General features: G+C 37.1%; 1 protein-coding gene across 2 annotated transcripts in view; it reads right to left on the bottom strand.

The window, feature by feature from the left end:
* Window positions 1-4,976: 4,976 nt before the first annotated feature.
* The window catches only part of KIF18A (kinesin family member 18A), a 44,629-nt gene continuing 21,740 nt past the window's right edge, over window positions 4,977-27,865 (bottom strand). Inside the window, exons 12-17 of one of the 2 annotated variants that reach the window (XM_039367119.1) lie at window positions 26,450-26,571; window positions 24,440-24,672; window positions 14,390-14,867; window positions 13,038-13,142; window positions 11,012-11,121; window positions 4,977-5,903 (exon numbers count right to left, since the gene is read on the bottom strand). In XM_039367119.1, coding sequence (XP_039223053.1) covers window positions 5,791-5,903; window positions 11,012-11,121; window positions 13,038-13,142; window positions 14,390-14,867; window positions 24,440-24,672; window positions 26,450-26,571 — 1,161 coding nt within the window. In that variant the 3' untranslated portion in view covers window positions 4,977-5,790. The remainder of the gene's footprint in view (window positions 5,904-11,011; window positions 11,122-13,037; window positions 13,143-14,389; window positions 14,868-24,439; window positions 24,673-26,449; window positions 26,572-27,865) is intronic. The other variant, XM_039367120.1, reaches the window with a different exon arrangement.

The following is a 27,865-nucleotide window of genomic DNA, read 5'->3' as shown; positions in this document are numbered from 1 at the left end:
CAGATATTTTTTTTCCATTTTTCCTACTTTCCTCTGCTGTAGCATCGCAAGACATATTTTGCAAGTAGGGAAAATATATTTGAATATATCAATAAAAGCAGACTGCTACACGACTTAAACCATAACGCTTAAGAAAGTATTTCCCTAACCCCCGTCTGACCACTCTTGAAAAAGAACAGTGATTTGATGGAGGCGATGACCTCTTTCTTTTTCCTAAGGAAAGAATAGAGAAGAATTGCCCATGATCAGGAAAAGCAACAACAAAACTGATACTCTCTCCATGGCTGGGCTTTGTTTGTAATTACCTAAGCTGCTTAAATCAAATAAGCAGGTGTACAGATTTGCATAATTTCAGTTGCAAAATTTGCTTTGGAACAGGATTTTTTTCTAGCATGGTCTGTTGCAGGCATCAAATGACTTGAGTTATTTGACAAAAACCCAGAAACATGTCTTAATGTGCACACTTGTACTTTTTACTTGTTAGCCTCTTGAAGGTCTGCTTTATTATGACCTATGAACAAGATTCAATACTAAAGAAAATACTCAAAGGAATACTGTATGTATGAATGTATGTGTGCATGTTAGGGTGAAACTGAGCAAGTATATGTGTCAGAGTCTATGGTTGAAAATACAAATTTTAAAACATTAAAATTAGTTTCCAGATATTTGCATAACCTTTTAATAGCCTTTTTTCATTACGTATGTACTTTTGATAAGTACTGTTCTGATCTTCATATATATTGAACCTTCAGTTCATACAAGGTTTTTGAGAGCTTACCAGCACTCCATATCAAATATGACAAACAAATTTCTCTCTACCCTTCCAGGAAGTTCTGATTTAGGACTCAAGAAGTTGAAGTTTCAGTAGTCAAAAAATGTGCGTCAAATGCAAATGCCAAATATACAAAGATCAAACTTGCTAGCACACCAAACAACCCACACATAAGAACACAGTGCTGTACTTCTTCATAGCCAGGAGAATGAGTCACTGAATACCCGTGAACCTTTAGGTATCTAAGATATTATGAACAAGACAGAGATTTATCCCAACTAATGATCTAAAAATTGGTATTAAAATGATCCCAATAATTCTCATATGGTTCCCTTTCTATATCACATCAGCTAAATGTCTCTGTCCCAGTGCATGTAAGAGGTAACTTGTACTTGATATCTAAACAATTTATCTGCTCTTAATATGTCATTCCATAGAATGTTTATAAAATTCAAAACCAAAAAAGATTTTGACTCTTTAATAGAATGCACATGTTAAATGGATCGTGACTGATAATGGCAGAAATATTTGGGAAAACTAAACAAAGAACTAGGAAACAAGGAGTTATTTTATTGTACGTATGGGCTAGAAACATGCTACTCAGCTTTACCTCTTGATCTCACCTGGTTGCAATCTCTATGTGGTCTGATTTACATGTAAAATATGTAGCTGTACAAACAGTAACATTTTTGCAATCTTTCCTGTACAATTATCACATTCTATTCAGCCTGATGGGGATCAAATTGACTCTGCACAACTGCATTTGTCATGTATAATTACAACTGGACAGATAATTCTCATGCACTGGGGACTGTTGTGAATGGGTTGGTGGGGACACAAAAAACTTTAACTGTACACTTATAAAGTCGATAGAACCTCACAAATTCTAAATGGAAAGTATAAAGAGTAAATCAACTAGTTGTTAAAGATAATATGATAAATCTTATTTTTGAAAGCTTGTTGGCAGTGGTCAATCAAAGATTGCTTCATTGTTTCTCCCTGTAGACTAAACTGATCTTCATGTTCAGATACTCTTATTGACTATTACCTGCATTTAGGATTTGGTTAGCAGTAGTTGCATTTAAAGAACTGGTTATTGTGTATGATTTCTAGCAAATATGAATCCAGTGGAATGGTTAAAATTGGCCGTTGGTTTGATCTCTAAGCTTGGCGATTTGGCTGCAAACGTTTGGTCTCCATTCGGGGTGGGGCGGGGGGACATCTTCAGAGTGCTTTGAATTGTGCTCATCTGTCAAAGTGCACAATTCAAAGGGGCACCCGAGCTACTAATATTCGAACACATTTCAATGGTTAGAATGTTGGATTGGGAAGATGGAAATTCAATCCTCTCTCACAAAGGTTGCTATGAAGGCAGCATTGGGGGGGGGGAGAGACACTATCTATGGCAGCTGAAAATTGAAAAGCAAAGGAAGGGTGTAAGTGCAATGTCATGAAATACATATATACGTATTTCCATATATCAGTATCTGCCAGAATAGTAGGGTTCTGAATGTTCTTGTAACCACTAGGGTTTTGACAGATACCCTGCGCCTTTTGGGCATTACATTGCACTGCATGCAGAAAAGGAGCATGGTTTACATCTTGTTGATACTAGTCTGACTCCTTTTGCTTCTTTTTGCAAAAGCCACTTAGTAACATTGTTTAGCTACTTTAGATCTAGAGACATTATTTTTAAGTGTATTTCTGTAGACGTCATTGTTGGATTCCATATTCTACATTGCAATCTCCCATTCAAATGCATATATAAATAACCCATATTAAACCTCTTTAGTTACACCTTTATGAAGATTTCAACTTCCAGTATTCTTTGCCTTTTAAATAATGGGTGAAAACATCATTCTTAGGCAGGAATAGTTTAACCAGAGATCAGTTAAGTCTGCTTCTCAAACTCAGCTATTTTAAAATGTGTGGACTTCAGCTCCCAGGATTCCTTAGCCAGCTTGCTGGCTGGGAAATTCTATGATTTGAAGTTCATTTTAAAGTTGTCAAGATTAAGAAACACAGAATTAGGATAATAATCTGCAAACTAACTCCAAGATATTTTACTTTTTTAATGATTCAATGAACAACAGATTGCAAAATTGTCTACCAGTAACTGTTTCTTTGAATACTTGTAAGCTCATGCTTTTAATAATGTATCACAAGCTAAGTTACTTAACTATCTTATCCTTTATTTTATCCATTTTCCAAGACTTGGTCTTCTCCAAATCTTGCTTCTGTATTATGTATCCATGTACCCACAAGGGAAGAGCTTCATTTTATTTTTAGAGGACCTTAACTTAGAAGGGCCCCAAACAATTACAGAAACAATGTGAGAAAAAGCCCTGTTTGATACAGAGCTGCCTTCATTAGTTGAGGCAGAGGCTCTTCTGATTATGCAACCTCTTACAAATATTAATTTAGTATTACTTAGGAAGGGGGGCTTTTGTTATGGCATTCTTCTGTGGAAACCTTCTCTAAGAAAAGCACACACCAATTTTATTACAAGTTAAGGACTTAAAACACTCCTTGTCACTTGATTATGGTAGTCTAATACTGTTCATGGCCTGTGGATAGGTAAGGTTGGGTGGTTCCTAAATATATTTTATTTTATATTTCATTGTTCTATATTGCCAAATCTGGAAAGCAGGATAATTTTAAACAAAAGCATATTAGAGCAGGGACAATTTTTCCTGCCCTATGACTCTTATCTTTACTACTTCGGTCATTTTCCATTTACAGGTATTTCCCGTCTTCAATCTGTACATGTTTCAGGGTAAATTTAGGAGCTGAAAATTCAGTGTTGTAAGTCACACAAAGAATAGCAACAATGGCAAGAGGGAGAAAAAGCTAGCAAATTTACCCCAATTTCTCTTCTTTCTTTGCAGATGTCTGATGAGAGAGCTTCTTTCTTTGAAAAAGGAGCTATTGACATTGAAATAAATAATGTGTTATTAAAAACATGTTTCCACACCAGCGAGTATCTGGAATCTGTACAACTTGTTCTTTCTTTTAAACATTAGCATTAATATTATTTATCAGAAAGAATTATCAGAAACAAGTTTGATAGCTGAAACTCTTTCAACTACTGAGGCTTTTGTGCCAACTTAGAAACAGATTTTTTCCCCTCAAAGGTATCAGATTTAATTTATGCTTTGTATATGGATTTCCCAATACTCACATGATTATTAAACCACATTTAATGAATTTGGTCAAAATGTTCACAATTATGTATGTTCTGTACATTGCACCAGATAAGGTTCATAATAGGCAACGACTGATGAAATCTGAGAAACTGAACAAGACAACATTAGTATTTTGAGTACAAGACATAAATTCTCTCTCATAGTTTACTAGCTATATGAAGAGCCAGTGATGGACATGATCAAGAATACTGATGGCATCAATTGGCTATGCCTGGAAGAAAACCCTGCAGCTATTTTCTTCTGTTACTTACACAAATAGTTTAACTGTACAAACTAAATCTGGCAATGTAAATTCACCTAATTTGTTCAAGTTGTATAACTGAAACACTTCTCTTTCCATATGAGCTATTTGGACCTTCCAATTTAGCATTATTCCCCAAAGCATTCCAGCTGATCGGTGCTTCTTCTGGGCTCAGCAGAAGCGCCAGGATCAGTGCTGCTTTGCAGCTGATTCTTCAGGGCTCAGAAGCACCAGGATCAGCGCCGAGCTTCAGCTGGAGCCTGGCGCTTCCGCTGAGCCCTGACAGCCCTGCAGCTCCAGCCATCTCTCGCTCAGGCTTGTGCGGTGCTGCCACCAGTTCAGCTCATTCCCCTCCCCCGCTACCACTTTTCTAGGATGGTCGCATACCACCTGCCAGGTGCCAATGCACCATAGGTGGTACCCATACCACTGGTTGAAAAGCCCTGGTCTATAACAGGGAGCACATAATCTGTGGGCATCATTTTATATTTTTATATTGAATAAAGATTAAAATGCATCAATTTTAAGAGCAGAAAAATGTAAAAAGCTACAGATACGTCAATTTTGACTGAAAATTTTATTCACAATTAGCCTACAACACACACACACACTCAAAAGCCACAAAACACACTAGATCAGTGTTTCTCAACCTTGACAATTTTAAGGCATGTGGACTTCAACTCCCAGAATTCCACAGCCAGCAATGCTGGCTGTGGAATTCTGGGAGTTGAAGTCCACATGCCTTAAAATTGTCAAGGTTGAGAAACACTGCACTAGATATTGTAAGAAACCTAAATATACAAAGACATATTTTAAGATTTCAGTTGTTCAGAAAGTAAAAAAAATTAAAACTAAACATTAGCTAATACCTTCCTTTTAAATAAATACTTCCTGGAATGTATCCCCCAAATAGGTAGAATTTTAAAAAAATGGAGAACAAAAGACTTATGACTTCTGTGTGCATCAAGATGTTAATGTAAGAATTAGGACATTGGATAGTCTTTTTTTACGCTGGAAAAAATAACAATAAGTCTAGAAGAGTTAGTTAAAAGTATCTAAAGACATGAGAATCCATTGGCGCAATCCAATCTGAAGACATCTTATAGTTCTACATGCAAAAGAAATTTCTCCAAAGGCCTTCTCCAATGGTTTGACCTCTAGATGTGTTGGACTGAAAGTCCCGTGATCTAAGACAAAATTAAATGTGGGGAATGATAGCCCAGCAAATATGGAAACTTTCAGCTTGGGAAATATTCACTGGCATGGAATGCAAAAGGGAACACATCCTGTAATTTACTCAGCGTGTTGAGAGAAAATGATAGAAAATTCCATTCAGACTACCAAAGATATTGAACAGTATTGCCAAAGCAATCCTTAAGTCTGATGAAGGTTCCAATTACATGATAAACTAGAGGCCAGATGTGGGCATTAAAAGCATTTGAAAATCAAAATGGATTTTTAATTTCCACAATTACCATACTTGGGAAAGTGGCAGAGGAATTGTTAGTTTTACTCTTTTTGCTAAGAAACCAAAATTGTACAAAGGTTTATTTTCACTTTAGAGTTAATGTTCATGCTTCTTTTGAAGGGCCCACTTTTGTGCGTACTGATGCATTTTCCTTCAAATTACTTTTGAGAAGTTTTCTTAGCCCATCATTACGTTTCCAGGTTCTTGTTCTAATTCCTAGGAAACAAAGAATAAATCATGTTAAAGAGAGGGAAGAAAACAAAACAAAACACCAAAAGCATATTAATAAAACAAAAACTCAATTTTTTAATTTCCTCAATGTTAAAAACATCTTTATTTAGCCTGATGCTCTCCAGCTGTACTGGATTACAACTGGTTGGCTGGAGATCATGTAGTTTTAGTTTAATACATATGGAGGGCATTAGATTACTGAAAGCTATAATTTTTAAAACTATAAAATAGAACAGAAGCACAGTAAACCCGAATTTCACAAAATAATAACAGGAAAGAGACGTCCAGAAGAGCTGACAAACTACCGTACTTTCTGGCGTATAAGACGACTTTCGCAAGCTTTAAAATTGGTGCTGAAGTCGGGGGTCGTCTTATACGCCGGGTCGCCTTATATGCAGGAATATACGGTATTAAATACAAATTGAATGTTACATATGCCTAAAATGTATGAACAGTGTCCAGAGTGATATAAAAAAATTACAAATTATGAACAGGTAGTCCTCGGCTTACGACCACAAGGTTTTTGTTGCAAATCAAGAGAGTTGTTAAGTGAGGTCCCCCCCCCACTTTATGGCCTATCTTGCCAAGCTGTTAAGGGAATCATTGCAGTTGTTAAGCTAGGAACATGGCTGCAAAGTAAATCTGGCTTCCTCACTGACTTTACCCGTCAGGAGATTGCAAAAGGTGATCACATGACCCAGGGACTCTGCAACTATCATAAATACAGGCCAACTGCCAAGTTCTCCAAATTTTGATCATGTGATTATGGGAATCCTGCCATGGTCGGTCGTAAGTATGAAAAACAGTCATAAGTCGCTTCTTTTAAGTGCCGTTATAACTATGATCTCCTATACATTGGAGCTCGATGAGTGTTGCCTAGAGGACGGCTTTTCAATTATGCTACGTTTAGCATATTTCAAGATTTTACTTTATAATTAGGAATCTCACCATTTAGATGAGAGTTCATCATCAGTGAAAGCTTTTTAAAACTGTTTGCAGTTGAATCAATTGATTCCTGTATCGGTACAGTTGCATAATAACAAAACTAAAGAAAGATGGAATAAAGCAAAACAAAAATGGTTCAGATTTTGGATTAAAACATTTTGACGACTGAGCATGCCAAATGTCTCTGGGTAAGGCTCAAAAATAGCCTGTGTTGTGAAGTTTCATTAATATTTTACTCTGCTCATGGTATATTCCAAAAATGGATTTCTTATTTTTGATGGCTTCCTTTTTCTGCACTTATCCTTTTACACGAAGGGAATGCAAATGAAATATTTTGCTGAAAGGAATGGCAAGTGTGCTGAATATAAATGATATAAAATAACAAAATTACAATAGCAACTTGTGCAGGAAGCCAGACTTTCAAGGACTATTTCCTATAGTACATCATTACTGCCTCTTACAGAGGAGAGGCACAAATACACATCCAAAAATATTGATGCGTCTTACAATTCAAAGCATGTCTGGTGTGCTGCAACTTCTACATTGAACATTCAGTTGCATGACTCTTGAACAAGACAATCACAGGAACTGTTGCTGGTGTCCTTTGTTATCTAATATTTAGTACAAATAATTAACAACTTGAAGATAGCATTGTGTGGGGCTCTGATAACGCTCTATTAAGCTTCCTTGAGCATGGGAAAGACTATATGCAACACTTTACCAAACAAATTCCACAGGGAGAGCAGTAATTCTGCCTGGAAGAATGGCAGTTAACTCCACTGCTTTTGTTTATATGTAGTAATAGTACTTACGACTTATATACCACTTCACAGTGCTTTACAGCCCTCTCTAAGCAGTTTACAGAGTCAGCATATGGTCTCCAACAATCTGGGTTCCTCATTTTATTGATCTTGGAAGGATGGATCAAACTGCCAAGTTAAACTAAATGTTGATTTCAACAACCATTTTGTTAGACCTGCCATTCTCAGAGTTTGGAATAAAAATAAAGTAAGGTTTTCTACAAAAATGCCTCTTTGGCGTCCTCCCAGGAAGCCATTTTTAGAAAAGAAATGTGATAAAGCCAGACTGGTGGACTTATGGTAAAACAATGTATTTTAATTGTAGTGAGCCTACCCTCAAGTCTAAGAAACAGCTAGAATCAGAACGGCATGTTCTGATTATGTTATGCTTGAACAATGGGAGAATATGTGAATAAAAGGCTTAAAATTCACATTAAATTACAATGTAAAAGATTTTTTTTACAAGATGATGGTATTTAACATCGGACAAGTTATCCAGAATGTATAAACGTATTTCAAATGAATGTTGGAAATGTAAATGTAAAGAAGGGATCTTTTATCATTTATGGTGGACATTTGTTAAAGAAAAGAAATATTGGAGTAAGATCCATACTCTAATACAGAAAATTTTTAAAATGGACATAAAGATAAAATCAGAATTTTTTCTTTGGGGTTTAATGGAAAAAGACTTGGGAAAAAAATTTGGAACTTTGATGTTATAGTATATATGTTGACGGTAAATGGAAGGACATTTGAATCCCCACAATGGACGAATGGCTGCAAAAGTTGATGGAGTTAGCAGAGATGGCTAAACTTACTACTTTGATCAAAGAAAAAAATCACTTTTGTTTCTACTTGGAAACCACTTCTGCACTTTGTGCTTGGGTTTTACTGATTAGATAGATTTGTTGTTATAGAAATGGCTAGTTTATACCATAATGTTAAAGTAAAAGTTGAAGTTTGATATTGTTTTATTCTACTGCACCAGAAGGAGTTGGAAGTCAACACCTACCCCCCCTTTTCTACACTTCTCCTTTCCTCTTTCCCTCCCTTATTTTTCTTACTATTTGCTTTTGCATTTTTGTATTTTATATTATAAATTAATAAAAACTGTAAAAAAGGATCGAACTGCCGATAGTTGGCAGTCAGCACAAGTAGCCTGCAGTACTCCGCCACCCCAAATGTGATTAATATTTTTAGAAGTGCAAGGATATTAAAGTAAAAAAAGAAAACTAGGAAAGGAAGGACTTCATTTTTCTTCACATAATGGCCAACCAGATGCACCTTGAAATTCCACAAGCACTCCAGATGTCCCTCTTGTTTCTTAGCAAATGCTAATTCCTAGGGATTGTGAAATCCCATTTCTTTGTGAATATGAGGGCCAACACTACCTTATTTTGAAAGTAAATTCTATGCCTAAATTATACGTAATATGAAAAAGTAACCCCATTTATCCTACATGTAATTCTTCATATATGCCTTTAATTTCCCCTTACATAAAGTGAACAAATAAGTATGTTGCAACTGTTCTCAATACAAGTAGTCCTCAACTTATGACAATTGAGCCCAAAAGTTCTGTTGTTGAGTGAATCACTGCAGGGGATAAGTTAGTAACATGGTTGTTAAGTGAATCTGGCTTCCCCATTCATTTTGCTTGTCAAAAGGTTGCAAAAGGTGATCACATGACCCCAGGACATAGCAATGGTCATAAGTATGATCATGGGGATGCTACAAAGATTGTAATGTGAAAAATTATCATATTTCACTTTTTTCAGTGCCGTTGTAACTTTGAATGGTCACTAAATGAACTATCGTATGTTCATATACAAGATTATCTCTACATATTTGGGCAAATTTCAAGAAAGCTACAATTTTATTTCAACCTCTTTCTAAATATGCGTTTGTTGCATCATGGTCCTCCAGGGGTCTGTGGACTACAGTTTGAGAATCACTATTTTAAGGCATTACTTAAGAGACTATCTCTCCCCACATGTTTCTACCTATCCAATATGGTCTGGTAGGATGAGCTTGCTTCAGGTTCCATAAGCTAAGGAATAATAACTGGCAGATTCCCAAAGGTAAGACTTTTCTAACATAGTAGCAGTCCTCTGGAATATTCTCCCTCCAGAGATTGGGTTAGTTTTGACCATGTTAACCTAAAGACCTTGTTCTTTGTCAAGCCTCGGGCTGAGTGTGTGAAGGCTCCTGCCCCCTAGTTGCACTAATAATTGATATATTTTTTTCTTGGCTGCTATGTTTTAATTTTTGTAGTCATACTTTTGAATTTTTTTTTAATATTGTTTGCAACCCAAAGTCACATTGAGATATGATTTATATCAATCAATCAATCAATCAAACAAACAAACAAATGATATATCTACAACTAGATTAACATACACTTCTGTTTGCTTTAATACCTGTCTCTTTACTGAGGGGCTTTCAGTGAATAACCTATAGGTTTTTGTCTTTTTTTTTTAAGAGGCTAAACCAGTGGCGGCGAACCTATGGCATGCGTACCAGAGGTGGCACTCAGAGCCCTCTGTTGGCATGCGCGCCATGCCCCAGAGATAGCAACCGTCACTCTTCAATCAGCCGCCCTCTAACTCTCCGAGGTCCCACATGGCCAGATGCATCCCAGCACGGCTGGTTTCCCTCCCCCCTGTTCCATCCCTCCTGGCCTCGCATGCTCTCCTTTTCCTGGGCACGACCCACTGCATTGCCTCCTTAGCTGTTGGCCGGCCAGCCAGCTGAGGTGGCTTCTCTGAACTGCTGGCGATGGGCTATGGAGCCCCAGAGTGTGCCAGTCGAGGCCCAGCAGGCTATGGATGTTGATGGACACTGTCGGCCCCCATGTGCTTGTTGGCCTCTGCGTGCAGGGGCTGATGGTGTCAGGCAGCAGCCGCCCTGGCCCCTGCCTCACCTTGCCCTGTGACAATGGCACCCCCGCCCTGCCTTGCCTCACCCGCAGAACGAGCCTCCTGCCCACTGCCCCACCTGCCATAGAACCCCTGGATCTCCCCCAACCCTGCCAGGCCCCCACAGGCATCCCTTCCCACAAGCAACATTGAGGTGACCATGCCTACCTTGGCTACACCCACCCAGTGGGCCATGCCCACCTGGCACCCGGCGATAAATAAGTGGATTTTGGGTTGCAGTTTGGGCACTCGGTCTCTAAAAGATTCACCATCACTGGGCTAAACTATCAAAAATGTGTAATTACATTATCATAGCAAAGGACTGTAAAAATGACTAACTGAATATGTCAATCTATAATTTTGGGCTTTCTATGTAGCTGTATGTTGCTTATATTTTGATATAATTATTGCAAATTATAAATTTTACACTTACCAGAGGTTATAGGTACTCTCAGTGCTTTATTACTTGATGCAACATCTCGTCTTAGGCGTTTGGCAGTCACCTGATCGTGCTGGTTTGTTAATCCATTGCTGGATGCAGAGCTGAGGAAAAACATTTTTTAAAAAAGCTTGTTTTTAAGCACAATATTGTTGAGCCATAATTCTGTGTTGGTTCTTTAGAGTTCATATTGTTTCCTTGTTGCTGGAACATTCAACAAATACTGATGAAAGCTATGGGTATGTGAAAGTACTCTAGATTATCATAGCACTGCAATACAGTGCTGTTAATATATTCAAATGGATCATATGCACACATTCACTGAGCACATGGGGAAGATTGCATGCAGGATTGTCTAAGCTAGTACTGGCAACTTTAGATTGGGGAATCTGGATATTGCACAGGATTATTTATCTACAGTGTCCATGTATCCATCCACCTACTTATCTACTATTCCTGGGAGAGGGAGGGAATATCTTAAATTCAGGGTTGTCTTTCTTTCAGATAAACAAACATATATTTCTATTTGGGGGAAGGTTGAGGGAAGATTTTAATTTTTTTCTAAGCATGCCAAACCCATTATAAGTGTTTCTTTGTGTTTCTTTTCTTCATCTAAAAGCCAACAAATAATCCGTGTTTAACAAATGGCCTGTTTAGCAGCCATCTGAAATTATGACAGTGCTGAAAAAGTAACTACACGACTAGTTCTCACACACTTACTAATGTTGCAATGTCCCTGCAATTGAGATTGGATGTTTCACAATTAAAGGGATTTATGGCCATTGCAACATCTCATGGTCCAGTGATTGCCATCTGTGCACCTCTCAGCCAGCTTCAAACAAGCAGTCAGTGAAGGAGTTGGCTGTAAACTCGCAAGTCATGGATATATGATGTCTCAAAACAACAGTGGGTGACGCTTAATGACTGGGGTGGTAGTGAGACTATAAACTCATTGTGATCACATAATCTCCTGCTTAAGAATCAGGTCTCTTATTGACGGAATTGAAAACACAGACAATATAGGCTGCAGGAAACTGTTCTGAATTCCTGAAAACAGAGAGCCAAATACTGTCGCATTTACTACAAAGGACAGTTGCAGACTATGCTTATTTTGTCGCCTTCTCTTAGGAACAGCAAAATAATTTAATTTAAACTGGCAGTTTATTTTCCTTTTCTAAACATTCATTCTAGAAGGCACACAAAGAACTGTGGCCAATCTGGTAAAGTATTAATAACAGCAAAAAACTGTGTCACTGCAAAATTTTACAAATAATAACTTATGGAAAAAAACAAAGCATGCATATGAACATTTAGAAACTGTTAATTGCATCCCTTTGCTACATATGTTTGGCAAGGAATAATTATCACCCATTTCCATATTATTTGCTCCAAAATAAATATGCACAGGAACGTGAACTTAGTTGCATTAAATTTTATTCTACATGCCAGCCAAATCAATACTAATTAACCTGTCAAAGTTGTTTTAGACAGCACCTATTGGACATATTCAAAAAATACTGCAAAACACTAGCAATGGGTTCAGGTAAAGATGGGGTGGCATTTCTAACAAAAGACAAGTGCCTTGGAACCCATACAGAAGAGTTCAATACAAATACTAACTCAATATTAACCATATAAAGCTTGTTGTATATACCACATCTAGAACCCCGAAGACTTAGGTTTTTTGATGGTAAACAACAGAAACTAAAAACATACTAAGACAGTATATATTGCACTTCATCTTATTTTTCCCACAACAACACATATGTCATAAAATGGGCCAAGAAACAATGACTGATCCAAAGTTATTCAGTGAGAGTTCATTCTCTGTCATAATTTTGGTCATTCTGGAAATTAAGACTAGTCACTGAATGACCAAAACTGTGTCAGTGGAAATCTTCCATTGAAACAGAAATAATTTTTCCAATTAATCCTAATTTGTGATCTAATGGAAGATATTGGACACAATAAATACCAATTTCAGTACTAATTTAGCAAATTGACTTGAAGCATTATATACCTTAATAACGTCCTTTTTCTTGTAGCAGCAGATGTCATTGCCATATAAGAAGGCTTTGCACACATGGGATCTGGTTGTCTGTTTAACAATGAAGGAAGGCCAAGTCTGAAATTAAGAACTACAATAGTCATCACCAAAAATCTTGTTTTTTTAAAAATCCCACCTTCTAAGATATTATTTTGTTTTCCAAAATAAAGTAGGGTACACAAATGAAATATACAATATTGGCTTTAAATTTCAAAATTTTGTTAAGTGCTACCTCTGATCATTATTTTTATCAGAGGATTTCACCATGTTTTCTGGGTAAGCCTTAACCTAGGGATGCAAGGAATAGACATTTTCAAACATGGGCCAAAAATTTCTCAGATAATATTGTAAATATGTCTTGTAAAGAGTACAATAGAGTACAAATGTCTTTGAATCAATGGGAGGTGGGAGGACGGATTTTTTTTTCCATACATTTGCTAAATTCAGGGACAGAAATAAAATTTACTCAGTCAAATTTTGTTTATCTGGATGCTTCCATTATAGATTTGCCTATTTAGTTCTGCCTTGAAAATTGCCACTTTAACATTAAGACAACAACAGAAATGTAAAAAACCAAACAAACCCACAAACAACAACAATAACAAAAACCATCAGCATTGAAAAACTTTTACACAATCAGGATATAAATGTGCACGTGGCTCATGTTAGAATTTGGTATTGTTGAACAACTGACAAAGTCCAGTCATTACCAATTTGAAATCTTCTGGTTTTGCTGTTACTCATCTTTCCTATGGTTAGAGAAAGAGCCATGGTGGGGCAATGATTAGAATGCAGTATTGCATGCTAACGCTGCCAACTGCCAGCAGTTTGATCCTCACCAGTTCAAGGGTGACTCAGCCTTCCATCCTTCCAAGGTTGATAAAATGAGGACCCAGATTGTTGGGGGCAATATGCTGACTCTGTAAGCATATTGAAGTGGTATTTAAGTCTATGCGCTATTGCTAGTTGCATGCTCAATGAAAGGAGGAAGGAGAGAGCAGCCTCTCTCATTCACTTTGCCCTCTCTAGATAGCAGTGTAGGATATGCCAGAAGGAAATGCAAGCATAAAAGGACTCTACTAAAATCAGTGAAGTAGGACCTGCAACGCTATAAATTTTGAAATTTAGCCTTTTAATAAAATAGAGGTTTCAGATATTTTAGCTCTCTTGCCTGAATGTACTATTCACAACTCAGAATTCTAATTGAGGCAAATCAGTGTAAAATGAAAGGCAGGGATTTATAGTTGCACGTTAAAAAGAAAAAGGGATGGAGATGAAAAAAATAAAGACATTTTATTTTATATTTCATCTTCTACATAAAATACCTTTGTAAAACACTTCTGCTGTTGGCTGCTTCTGACTTGCTTCTGGCTGCATCAGAAGGAGAGTCTATATGGTCTATATTATTTTTACACAGATTAGTTGAGTACATGTGGCACTCTGGGGTGACATTATATGTAGCCTCTTTGCTGCTGCTCTGCTTTAATGGTTCCTGAATTTGTGCCATGTGACTCATTTCTTCAAGGGTTGCCGTATGCAGTACTTTTTTAATCACAGTTCCTGTACAGAGAGTCTCCCCCGGCTTCTTGCAGACCTCGGGTGTATATGTAATGGGGCAGAACGCTTCGCTGAGAGAATCCACCACAGGATTAGGGCATGTCCAGCTGTAATCTTGAAGACTTTGGGTTGTCAGAGGAGACGCCATCAATTTTCGCCTTGCTCTTTTGTGCAGTGGCATTCCAAACTCTGCCTCACGTTGAGCAGATGTCTTGACTTTCTCCACCGTAAGATTACGAGGCGTATCTAAGTTCAAAACAAAGCAAAATCCCTGAAATATTTCCCTAGGTATTCCCAATTAAAACTTAAATAGCTGCTGAACAGCAAAAGCAGATGTGATAGAACAACCCTCCCTCTTGTTTGAGCCTATAACATGCATGCACTAAGGACTGTTTAGTAAATACACATAATCCTCAACTTACATTCATTTAGTGAGCATTTAAAATCATGATGGTGCTGAGGGCAGGCAAGAAGTAGAGGATGGAAACTTTTCAAAGAGAGATGTCAAAGCAAAACAACCTAGAACTAAGGAGAAATCTCCTGATAGCGAGAACAATTAATCAGTGGAACGGTTTGCCTCTAGAAGTGGTGGGTGCTCCATCACTGGAGGTTTTTAAAAAGAGAATGGACAGCCATTTGTGTAGGAAGGGTGTAGGATATTCTGCTTGAACAGAGAGTTGGACTACAACACCTCCAAGCCCCTTCTAACTGTTATACTGTATCTTTCTTTATCTGGAATTTGAGTCTGAAAAAGAATTTGTCTAATTTTGAGAGGAATCAGTGCAGATTTAAGAAACTTATCCTCTTTTCCCCCATAATTCAATATTTTCTCAAAATATCCTTGCCATTACAATAAAAAAAAGCAGACTAATAGAACTGGCCTTGGGTGTAATTATCTCATTTAGGACTTGGATAATTGCTTAACATTCTTCACCAATATTTTATGAGGATCGCAACAAGTTAAAATTATTAACATAACTAAGTGAAGTTTAGAATCTGAGTAAATACTAGAATTGTTATCATTAAAATACATAACAATTTAAACGTTATTTTAAATATCTCACAATGATAATTCTCCAGTTACTATAGGATTTATTTGAGAGGCAAAGTGTTTATGTCGACAACTTTTTCAATGCCGACTTTCTATTAATTCTCTTGGGAGAATCCTATATATTTTGATACTTGTTCATGCACAACCTGCACATTCTCTTTCTGCAGTCACTCCACTTTCTCTCATTTCTTTTACTTTACTTTTATCCATATCTAATTTTTGTCTAAGACATGCTTTTCATCTCTTCTGTGTTCAGAAATTCTCATTATATTCTAATTCTCTCATCCTTTCGACATAAGCAATCAAAACGAGCATACTGTTAAAACTATTTTTAAGGTTTAAACCACATATTTCAAAACAAATATTTTTCAAAGCTCACCATTCACTGTTGTGATTCGTGTTTAAGTCTCTGAATGGCCCAGCCACTTTTTCTGCACTGTTGTCTCATTATCACCTATCTATTCATCTCACCTAGCAGAATTATTTCCCTCCAGATTAAACATTCATTCATTTCTTAAAACAAATTTCTGGCTGTTATCAATATTCCCTTGAATTTAACATGGAATTATCACGTATTCCTCACTTTAATATGTGCCAACAACAACACAGATAATCTAGTTAACAGGTTTTTTTCCCCCCATTTGGATATATTTTAGTTGTTTCATTCATAATTAATTCTGCATGTATATTCCTTAACTCTATAGAATCATATTGTCATAGTCATACAGATATTTCTCCTATTACTTAACAGACACAAAGTATTTCTTGTTTGGTTGGTCCATCCATGCATCTTTTTTTTCCTACAGTACTAGTTATAATCTTCCATATAGCATGGTGGTAACTAAATAAGACCAAAATATTGATCTCTATCATGACTTCAGTCAATCAATTCTTTTACTAAAACAGAGAGGGCATAGGGTGAGCGGCCTGGTGACCTAGAGGTGGAACTCTCGCCTCACAAGAGTTTGATCCGAGATAGCAGCAGATATTTCTCTCTCTGGGCACAAAGAGAAAATATCTCCTCCAAATTCTGCATAGGTGTCAGGAAGGGCATCCGGACAATAAATGCTCAGTTCCATTCAGTCGTCCTGACTCCTCACTACCAGGATATTTCTCCTTAGTTCTAGGTTGGATCTCTCCTACATAAGTTTACAAGTGTTACTTCTTGTCCTGCTCTCAGGTACTTTGGAGAATAGGTTTACCCCTCTATGGCAGCCCCTCAAATATTGGAAGACTGCTATGAAGTCACCCTAGTTCTTCTCTTAGCTAGACTGGACATACACAGTTCCTGCAGCTGTTCATATGTTTTATCCTTCAGTTCCCTAATAATCTTTGCCGCTCTTCTCTGCCCTCTTTCTAGAGTCTCAACATCTTTTTTTATACCACGGTGACCAAAACTGGACACAGTTTTCCAAGTGTGATCAAGTGCAGTATAAAGCAATACTAGCACTTTACCTGATCTTGATGCAATCCCTCTGTTGATGCAGCCTAGGACTGCACTGGCCGTTTTGGCAGCTGTAGCAGATTGCAGACTCATATTTAAGTGATTGTTCACTAGGATTCCTAGATCCCTCTCACAATTACTGCTGTTGAACCGGGTATCACCTATTCTATACCTATGCAGTTGGTTTTTCTTGCCTAAGTGTAAAATGTTACTTTTCGCACCACCGTCTTGCATTTTGTTAGCTAAGCCCCAATGTCCAAGATCATTCTGAATCTTGAGTTTATCTTTTAAAGTGTTGGCCATTCCCCCTAGCTTGTCATTTGCGAATTTGATGCGTTCCCCTTTTATCCCCACATCTAAATCATTTATGAATATGTTGAAGATTCCTGGGCTTAAGATACAACCTTGGGGTACCCTACTGCATGCTTTCTTCCATGTAGATATAATTCCATTGAGGATTACACATTGAGTGCAAGAACTGTTATATTTGGCTCAGCAAATGTGTACACTACGACATGCTGCAAAGAAGGCATATATAAAAATAGCTGTGTTGGGAAAAGTTGTATTTTTCCCTTAACAAATATACAAAACAAATGACAATGATCAGCTTTAAACTGATTTGCACATTCATAGTTCTTTACTCAAATTTCAATTCACTCATGGCTTCGCTGTCTTTGAGCAAGTCACTTTCAAGGCTTCTTTCATACTTTCAGCATGGGGAAAAATATAGGCCTATTTTAGAAAGGATTTATATCTGTAATTGAGATAAAGTGGCCAAGTATCTTGCTTATTTAAATAAGCACAACCAACACAAGCTATGAAAAAGGTAACATTACCATACATAAAAACCAATATATTATTACAACCACACAGCATCATGGTGATAAACAAACCAACTAATGTTCTCCAAACCATATTAAGTAAACTAAAAAACCCTGTAGTCCAAGAAGAAAAAACAAGGATCATCTTGTGTACAATATACAGTGTAAAGTCTATAACAGCCATTATGTAGGAAAGACAGGCAGAAAACTAGCAGAACATATTCATCAATACTGTCTAGTAGACAGAAGAAGTTCCTTAATATCACAACACATGGACATACTCACCTATAATTTCAATTGGGAAACTACAAGCAATCCAGACCAATCCAAATCCAAAAATCCTGGGAGCTTGGCATTTAGATAAATCAGTCATCAATTGACACACAGAAATAAATTATATTTACATGCCATTCAGACAACAGAAAAACTATGAATAAATCAAAAAAGATCAGAATACATCCTCTCCAAATAGGCAACAGCTAGATATAAAAACTAAACCCAAACAATCAAGGAGAAAACAATACCCTAATCAAGGGTCTACCTAGGAAAAAAGTACACCCTCACCAACACTGGCAGGGAAAGATATTGTATATAAACAGTAATAAGCATAAGTCACTAGCACTGATGATGTTACTTCTTTGGGTATGAAACATATGCAAGCAAAGAACCAAGCTCAGTACCAAGGACTCCACAAATACTGCATCCTGTTTTTTATTATTACCGTATATGCCGGCGTATTAGGCGACCCGGCGTATAAGACGACCCCCATCTTTATCGCCGAGCCGCATTCCTAGAACGTCGTCTTATACGCCGGAAACTACCAGTATTTCCGGCGTATAAGACGACTCGGCGTATAAGACGACCCCCGTCTTTGGCGCTGATTTTAACGCTTGCGGAAGTCGCCTTATATGCCGGCATATACGGTATTTAATCTACCGTAAATGCCGGCGTATAAGACAACTTCCGCGAGCGCTGAAATCGGCGCCAAAGACGGGGGTCGTCTTATACGCCGAGTCGTCTTATACGCCGGAAATACTGGTAGTTTCCGGCGTATAAGATGACGTTCTAGGAATGCGGCCCGGCTATAAAGACGGGGGTCGTCTTATACGCCGGGTCGCCTAATACGGCGGCATATACGGTATTTATTCAATTTCTATAGCTATCCATCTCAAACAAGTGATTCTGCGCAGCAAACAATCATAAAACAATCAAAAACAGATACAACACAGTACAAAATTAAATATATAAGGCAGCCAAGAAAAAAAAATGCCATTATAGATATCAGTATAGCCAGGAAATTAGGCTCTTCACATGCTCCCAAGCTCAGGTACAAAGCTAAGTCTTCAGGGCTTACTAAAGGCCAACAGGGTTGGGCTCATCCTCATCTCTGAAGGGAGAATGCTCCAGAAAGCAGGGGCTTTAACAGAAAGGCATGTCTCTGAATCCCTACTAGTTGACATTCTTTGGCTGATGGAACCCATAGCATGCTCAACCTGCCAGTTTTTTTTTCTACTTTACTAGGCAATGCATAGCCTTAAAATATTTTTCAAAAATTATACTGCTTAAATGCATTTTGCACAGCCAAATAAGCCCTTGAAATATATGGGCAGAATACAATTAAAGGTACAAAATCTGAAATGTCAAGTTTAACATAAATAACGAGGACCTTTAAGCTCACTGTAGAGGAGACAGAATAGATTTTTTTTTTTTAAAAAAAGAATAAAATTGTGGCAACCAGCACTAGGACAAACAACTCTTACTTTAAACATGATCTACAATGAATATGCAGAAGTCAATGCTATAGGGAAATTCAAAAACGTTTCTAGTAATTAAGATAATACACTTGATCTTAGTTATAAGGCCAAGAAGCAACAATGACTTAAATTTTGACAACAAGCAGACTATTACATTACAGCAAGGTGGGAATGTCTGGGTTCTATATAGCAGTTTGAATGAATGCAATGGTCATTGTGACTATGCAACAGCACTCTGACTACTTCCCCTATTTATAAAAAGTTCAATTTACTGGAGATACCACTATCCCTCACCCCAAGTTAATAATTCAGATTAATGTATAACCAGAAAGAGTGGAACTATTTCCCAGCTTTACACTACTAATCAGCAAAATCCGCCTTCTATTTACTTCCTAAAATCTGTATAAAAAAACCCCAGAAAAGTAACCCCCTGTCTTGAATAGATGCTTTTCTGATGATCAAGGAAGATGTTTGTCCATATAATCCAATTAAATCTGTCAAAGAGTTACCTTTAAATATTTGAGATTTTAAAATATTAATTTATGGTGTATCATAAATGGGTGTTTCAGGAAGAAGTGGTGGTTGGCAGCTCATTGGGCTGTGTTTACGCATTATAACAATGAAGACTCTACTTTCATTAAAAAAATAAGTTTGTTTACTGTAAGGCATGGGCATTCTGCAAAATGCCCTAAGAGCAACTGGGAAGGAAATCTGTGAAAAAGAAAAACATTTTGGTGAGTGCCAAGTTTTAGAAGCTTTGCCAACACAAAGTACGGAAACCATTTTAAAATTGACAGTAAATGTAAGTGTTCAAACTATAAACCAGATAAGCAGAGAAGCAGAAAATATTGCCAACAATGTGCTGAACTTCATTGCAATGAGCCATATTTCAAACAGTACTAAAATACATTAATAAAAAATAGGTTGTTAAGGGTTTGCTGTAGCACAAATGGAAGCTACTAAGAAAAAGAAAATCCCAGGACTTTAAAAATGGCTACTTGGTATCATATAAATCAAATACGCAGCAAATACGCTACATGGAGTATCCTAAATTATCCTGCAATTAAATCTGGTCAAAATATTGGCGATAAAGCAACTTCTCCCCATTTGTGTATTGAACTGAATTGAATAACAAAAAGAAAACATGCCTTAAAATACCTGTTCTTCATCAGTAGTGGAATATTAGATATGGCTATCTAGAAGTATATTCCACTAGGCTCTTTAGCATGTTGAATGAGGTTGTATTTGTAGTCTCTTATTTAGCTGAACCCGGCAGGATTAGAAACAAACAGAAAAATAACAGAAACTAAGTAATCAAAGACATATGTCCGAGTGTTCTATTAGTTGGGTATAAAATTTCAGACTGAAATAAACCCTTTCTATATACCTGATCAGAAAATATTGAGCAGTTTTCATTTTTATTTAATAGCCATCTTTCCTAAAAGGAAGACAGGGGAAAACCATTTTTTTAATGCCAGAAAGTGATATTTCATATTTAATAAGTCTGTGCAAAAGTTCCCCATGGACGAATATTATGGTTTAGAATAAACTGTGCACAAACCTATGTCAACATGCATTAGGGATCTGTCTGAATCATTGCACTGAGAAACAGAACAACTTGACCAATCTGAGCCTCAACTATTAGCTGAAGAAGGCACACTTGAGATACAAATGCAGCCTGAGTCAGCTGATCCAGAATGCTATCTGACACCAAGCCCAGCAACACACTGCAAATTAAAAATATTGAAGGGTGTCAAGCCACCTCCTTGAAAGAGAAAACAAATGTGCATTTGTTGCTTGCTTCCTACTTCACATTATACTATAACAAGAGAGCCAGAAGAAAGTGCCATTGGCATTAAAGAAGATAGGGAGGATGAGATATTTTTAAAGATAAAAAAAATCACTAACTTACTTTCCTTTAAACACAAAAAAGCAAACAGTACTGTTCAAATCATGCTGCAGGGTTGGGTTTTTTTTTGTATTCTTTCTTAGGAATATATACTGTATATAAATATAAATAATAACCATATATTATTTCAGGAAACAGGCATGGGTTTAATATGCACGTGATATCATTTCAGACCGGCATGCAGAATTAATCTGAATGCAAATTATTCCAATATACATACCTGCGTTAAAAAAAAAGAGTTTTAGATACACTTAGTCATGTCATGGTAGGTCTCCAGAAATCTCTATTGATAAGGAACTAATGCAAGAGTGAGCATGACATCAACTAATGGGGAAAGTGTGAAAATAATATTTAAATATATGACTTATAGACCACAGGTATAGAGTTTATGTCAAAGAGAAAGATGAATGACACTTCTGATTGGATTTGGGACAAAATAACAGTGTAGATTTTTTTTAAGGAAAAAAAAAATTAATAACTTACGTTAACACATGTCTAAGAAGTTATTCCTAGACTCTGTGCTAAATCAAGTCTGCTAGGTTATCTGGACATATTAGAATAAAGTATCAATATAGTCATTTTGGTGAAGATGATTGGCCCAATTAGTTTGCTAATCATACAGTCTGATTCTTTTAACAGCCTTCTGACTCATGGAATTTTGAGGTGCAAATGTTGCCCAGTGAACACAGAACCAGAAGACAGTATCAAATGCTATAATACAGTGGTGGCGAATCTATGGCACGGGTGCCAGAGGCAGCACTTGGAGCCCTCTGTGGGCACACATGCTGTTGCCCCAGCCTTGCCTCCCCCCGCAACCCCCTCCTCACCAGCAGCCCCCCTGGAGGAGAGTCGCCCCTGAGTGTGGCCCATGCGGAGCAGCACAGCCAAGGACATGGCAGCCAGGCAGCGTAGACAAGACTCTGCCCTCACACCCCATCATGCACAGTTGATGCTGCAGGGCACAGGCAGAGGGCGGGGCCGCCATGGTGCTGCTGGGCTGCCTGGGCGATCTGCGGCGGGCCCTGGAGGTGGTGAGTGGCCCTGCGAGCAGGTGGGGTGGGGCGGGGCAGGGGTGGAGCAGGAGTGGGGGCCAGGTTTTGGGCACTCGATCTCTAAAAGGTTTCCCATCACTGCTATATTTTAAAAGCAGCAAATGCAGCATTGAAGAAGTGAGAAAACAGCTTGGATTGAAAAGAATGGCCGATTCCTACTATTTCATTATTATTAAAAATGAAGGCAGAATGAAATGGAAGGATCTTTCTGGCCGTGTGATGAATCATACAAGCGAGAATGAATAATGGATGACCCCGTGTTCAAAGTCAGGATTTTGCTTTTCACCAGAATTCACAACAATTCGCTTCCTTCAGTAAAATAATTGGCTTTGTTTCTGGTCATAGAGGAAGCAATGAACACTTTATTCTGTCTTTAAGAATGGATTTATCCCTCTACTAATGCACAAGAAAGAAATGGAACATCTGAAACTATGCCAAGAACCTTCATCCTGACAGAAATACTAGCAAGTAAACGCCTGGTTGGAAGTTGAGTTCTTCTGTACAACTTACACACAGAGTAACACACTATCAATCTGAGCTGGACACATACTCCTTTAAATGCCAGATCCCTTTAAAGCTTGTGCTCTGCTTGACTTGTATACTAATTTATGCTGCACTCAGTAAAAGAAGTGAAATGAGAGCTTTTTTCAGGGGAAGAGAGAAGAAAAACCCTCTGCTAAAATAATGACTTACTTTGCATCATTTCTTTTTTTTTCTGAACCATTATTTCATTAAAGTCTTAGCAATGATTCTCCTTATATTCTCTCCCTTCTGAAAATAGACTTCCAGGGATGTCTGTTTTCTTAGAGAGCAAATTAACAAGCCTTTTCCAGGACTAGTCCTTGGGTCACCATCATTTGGTTATCATGCCATATAAAATACAAGACAGAAGTATTTTCTTCAGCAAAATATGGAAGTGGCTGTGAAGAAATGAGCTTAAATCCAAACCTCTTAAGGTAATACACAGGAGTTATACTTCAGATTCAAATACTAATATAGCCAATATTATTCAGATATGCAGAACTATATTACCTTAATTCATAACCCCTGAACCCCAAAGCCCAGGTACAATTGGGGGCCAAATTCAAATTTAGGAATTCAACACTTTATTTTCCCAACTGACTAGTAACCTCATAAATGGAAATAACCTAGGTATTTTAAGAGAATATCCTGAAATTTCCATTAGATTACCGAATTGGAAATAACCATTCTGATATTTTTAGCAGTTCAAATTGTTGTATAGCAATTTGCTTTTGTCTAGACAGAAACACTCTACCTGTATTTTCAGGCAAACAATAAACTCAATATCCATCCTGCAAGTCATTCTTGGACAAAGGATGAACCATTTGTCAGAGACTAGAGTAGACCAGTCATGAAGACCTGAGAAAAGTTATTTGGATGCTATGATATGCCTATATGTATAAAGATCAGAGCAGTAGCAACAGTAGCTGTCCAGAGTCATTTCATTACGAGATGGGCAGCAAATAAATTTAATAAATAAATGAAATAGTGTTCCTCATGACACTGAGATAGCTGAATTATGATGTCTAACCATTATCCAGAGGCTTCATTACACTACTGCTCCTGCTGGTTTGGACCAATGTGAAAACATTGGGAAAGATTAATTTTGTGAAAGGTTCTAGGGAGGTAGGAAATCTATTTTATGTCCCTTGCATTTAATTGATGACACCACAGTAAATTCTAGGAAAATATCCATTAAGTTTTGAGATAAGGTCATTTTCTGTGAATATAAGTTAACAATTTATACACAAAATACAGATACTTACTACAGGGAGTGTTCCGATAGTTCACAAGCTGTGGAAATGACATGATAGCAGACATCATGGGCTGATCGTTTTGATCTTCTTCAACAATCTGGTCAGCCCAAATTACAGCTTTCTCTCTATGAATGAGCTGTTTTAACTCCCCGAAATCATCCTCAATGACACCACTGGCTAACTGCATCCTTTTTAAAGCAATATACTGTTTTATTAAAATTGGAAGTGAAAAATTCAGGATTCTGTAACAATAAAAAGAAAATTGTTAGTGTCTTGAAAACATCTTAGGTGACAGCCCATTAATTTTATTTAGTAACAATAAACAAACACACACACGCTTACAATTAAAATGAAACACAAATATTTGGAAGGAAGAGATACAAATGATTTCACCGTTGGATATTTTGATATGAGATTGATCTTCCCTCCCTCACTTGCAGCTGTCTAAATCAACAGTAATTATTTTCCAGCAAAAATTCTCATAGAGTTCTCTTTAGCAAGATTTATTGAGTTGGATGGAATGAGGTTACAAAAATGTCAGCAGCCAAACTGTTTTCAATTTAGAACCAATAGACTGCTGTGTACATTAATGTAGTGGTTTTCTGATACTTTAACAGCTCTTTGATGGAGTGGCAAGGAGACTGGTCTCTTCACTAACTCTTTGCAGCTGCTCACTTGCACATTGTTTCTTGAATCACTATCAGTTTCAGAATCAGCTCCTACACAATGCTTCATAGGTTAATCACCTGCAGCTGCTTTTTGTTCATGGGACATATCTTTCTTTGGGACACTGTTGTTTGCCAGAATATATGTTCTTTGATCATCCTACCTAAAAAAACCACTTTGGAGCCAAACAAAATCAGGTTAAAGCTATTGCATGGGTCACCTGCAAAACCCATTTTATTTTTTTCCTGAAGTAATTCCAGGAAAGAGCTAAAGTTATCCTTCTTTAGAATTAGTTCCAGAATTGTTAGAAGAAATAGAAGAGTCCAGAAGCTTTGACTTTCTTTATATTAAAGTACGCTGGACAACTTGTATCACAGTATAGATCAAGTATACTACTTTCTCGCACTCTTTCTTGCAAAGGTCTACTTTTGGTCTTTTACAGCATTCTGAAGTTTGTGATAAAAAATAGGTGGGATATTAACTACTTTTCCGGAAAATGAGTTACCATTTTCAAATGATTTTAAAATCATTAGAGATAAGATTATGATTTGAGTATTTTAAAAAAACATTTAAACATTCAATTAATTCCAACTAATTACATTTCATTGTCTTAAACTCCTCTTTCTATTACTTTTTTTCATTGCACATACAGTACAAATTCCATTTAAGAATCATATCTAAAGAAAAACATAGAAGTTTATTCCAGTTTAAGATAATGATTATTTTCCTGCTTGGATATTTACACCACCTTTCTCAATACAGTGGTACTTTGGTACTTATCGCTAATTTATTCCAGGAGGAGTGATGAGTACTAAAAATGACAAGTCCGAGCAATCCACCTGACTTATCACGAGCCTTTATTTAGGCTGGAAGAAGTAGAGAGTCACAAGGCAGCTGAGGCCAGCAAGTTCTACGATGCGCGTCGAGTACCGGGAGATTTCTACTTCAAAATGCGTTGAGTACCAAATTTGATGAGTTTTGAAGCAGTCAAGTACTAAGGTATATTTGTACTGTTCCAGGTCACAGTAAGTCTTAAGAAAACTATAATACAGTCACATAGCATACTTTCACATGCTGGACATGATTTTTATATTACATGCTAAAGAATTTAGCTTCATGCATCTTTAGATGGAGCAAAAAAAAAAATGTTCTGAATGGGATGCTTTAAATTTTCTAAAAGGAAAATAAGATGGACTCCATTTACAGCTTTTGCAGAAATGTATAGCTTTTCCAGAAAACTGTCCAAATAATCCATTGCCATTTTCATACAGTTAAGTACAGATTTTATGGGTCTCAAAAATAATTTTTAAATAGAAAATATAATTGAATGAGGCATTTTTACTACAGACTTACTTTTCTGTCTGCTTATGCCGCTGTTCTTGTTGGGATGCCAGCCTTTTCATGTATTCAATTTGTGTTTTCAAATCCTGAATTTCCAATTTCAAGTGACCACATTTCAGTTCTCTATGTAGTTCCTTAAAAAAAAAAAAAAAAAAAAAAAAAAAAAAAAAAATCAAAATTATACACCATACAACTGAAAAGTATCAGAATATAACTTTTATAAGAACCGTGCAAGCTATTTATTTCAAAAGTGGGCATGACTCTAGGGTTGTCCACAGAGTGTGATCAAAAGTCGAGAAGGCAGCTGAGACCTTATGGTCAAAGCTCTGTGACACGTAAAAACAAGCAGAGCATCAATCACACTGTTGTGGGCTGCCATCTGAAGTTTTTTGACCATACTCTAGGGGATATCCCTACATGATTCAGAACCTTATTATATAATAAGGAAAGTTGGGCAATGTTATACAATTGTAGAACATCTTAATTTAAGAGAAATCAGACAAACCCGATAGGAAGCCAAAGCCAGGGAATATCTTGATTTGGGGTGGGGGGAGAAACAGTTCACATCATTTCCAGTCAGATTGGTCAATAGCAAAGAAACAATGGTGGCTATTGGTTGCCTAAATTTGGTTAAAGCTAAGAACCCCAAGGACAATTGAATTAATGTGTTTTAAGATAAAAATGCAAAAAAGGAGTCCTCACTTGGGACAAAGCCTATCTTAAGTCTTGGATTATTGTCAAGAAAATGAGTGTAAACTGATGACAAATCAGGGAAGCCTAAGAGAGTAGGCCAAAATGATAACACTGACCATGTGCTGATGCCTAGAAACCATCTAGACAAAGGCAAGAGGACCTACTGGCTCTGATAGTAGAAAATTATGAAAAATTGGAGAACACCCTTTGGCATGAGGTCTTTTTTGGTTAAAATAAACATTATTATCACATGAATAAAAGCAAATATACACGGCCCAGGTTAATGTTGCAGGATCCAATCTGGGTCAGTCACCAAAATCAGAGGTTTAGTCTTCAGAGCTTTCAGACTTGTGCTGGAGCCCATCCTCAGGGAACTTCTCTCTACATTCTGGTAGAGAGAAATTCCCTGAGGATGGGCTCCAACACGAATCTAAAAGCTCTGAAGACTAAACCTCTGGTCCCGGTGACCGACCCAGATTGGATCCTGCATTATTACCACATATTGATTTATAAGCCATCTTGAGGCATATCAAAATGGCATATACAGGTGAAACTGAAAAAATTAGAATATCGTGCAAAAGTTCATTTATTTCAGTAATGCAACTTAAAAGGTGAACCTAATATATGAGATAGACTCATTATATGCAAAGCAAGATAGTTCAAGCTGTGATGTGTCATAAGTGAGATGATTATGGCTTACAGCTCACGAAAACCCCAAATCCACAATCTCAGAAA

Source organism: Crotalus tigris, unplaced genomic scaffold, assembly GCF_016545835.1.
Source record: "Crotalus tigris isolate CLP2741 ecotype Arizona unplaced genomic scaffold, ASM1654583v1 scf7180000020579.960993, whole genome shotgun sequence".
NCBI lineage: Eukaryota > Metazoa > Chordata > Lepidosauria > Squamata > Viperidae > Crotalus > Crotalus tigris.
Note: the sequence above shows the minus strand (reverse complement) of the source record. Positions and strands in the feature narration are given on the sequence as shown.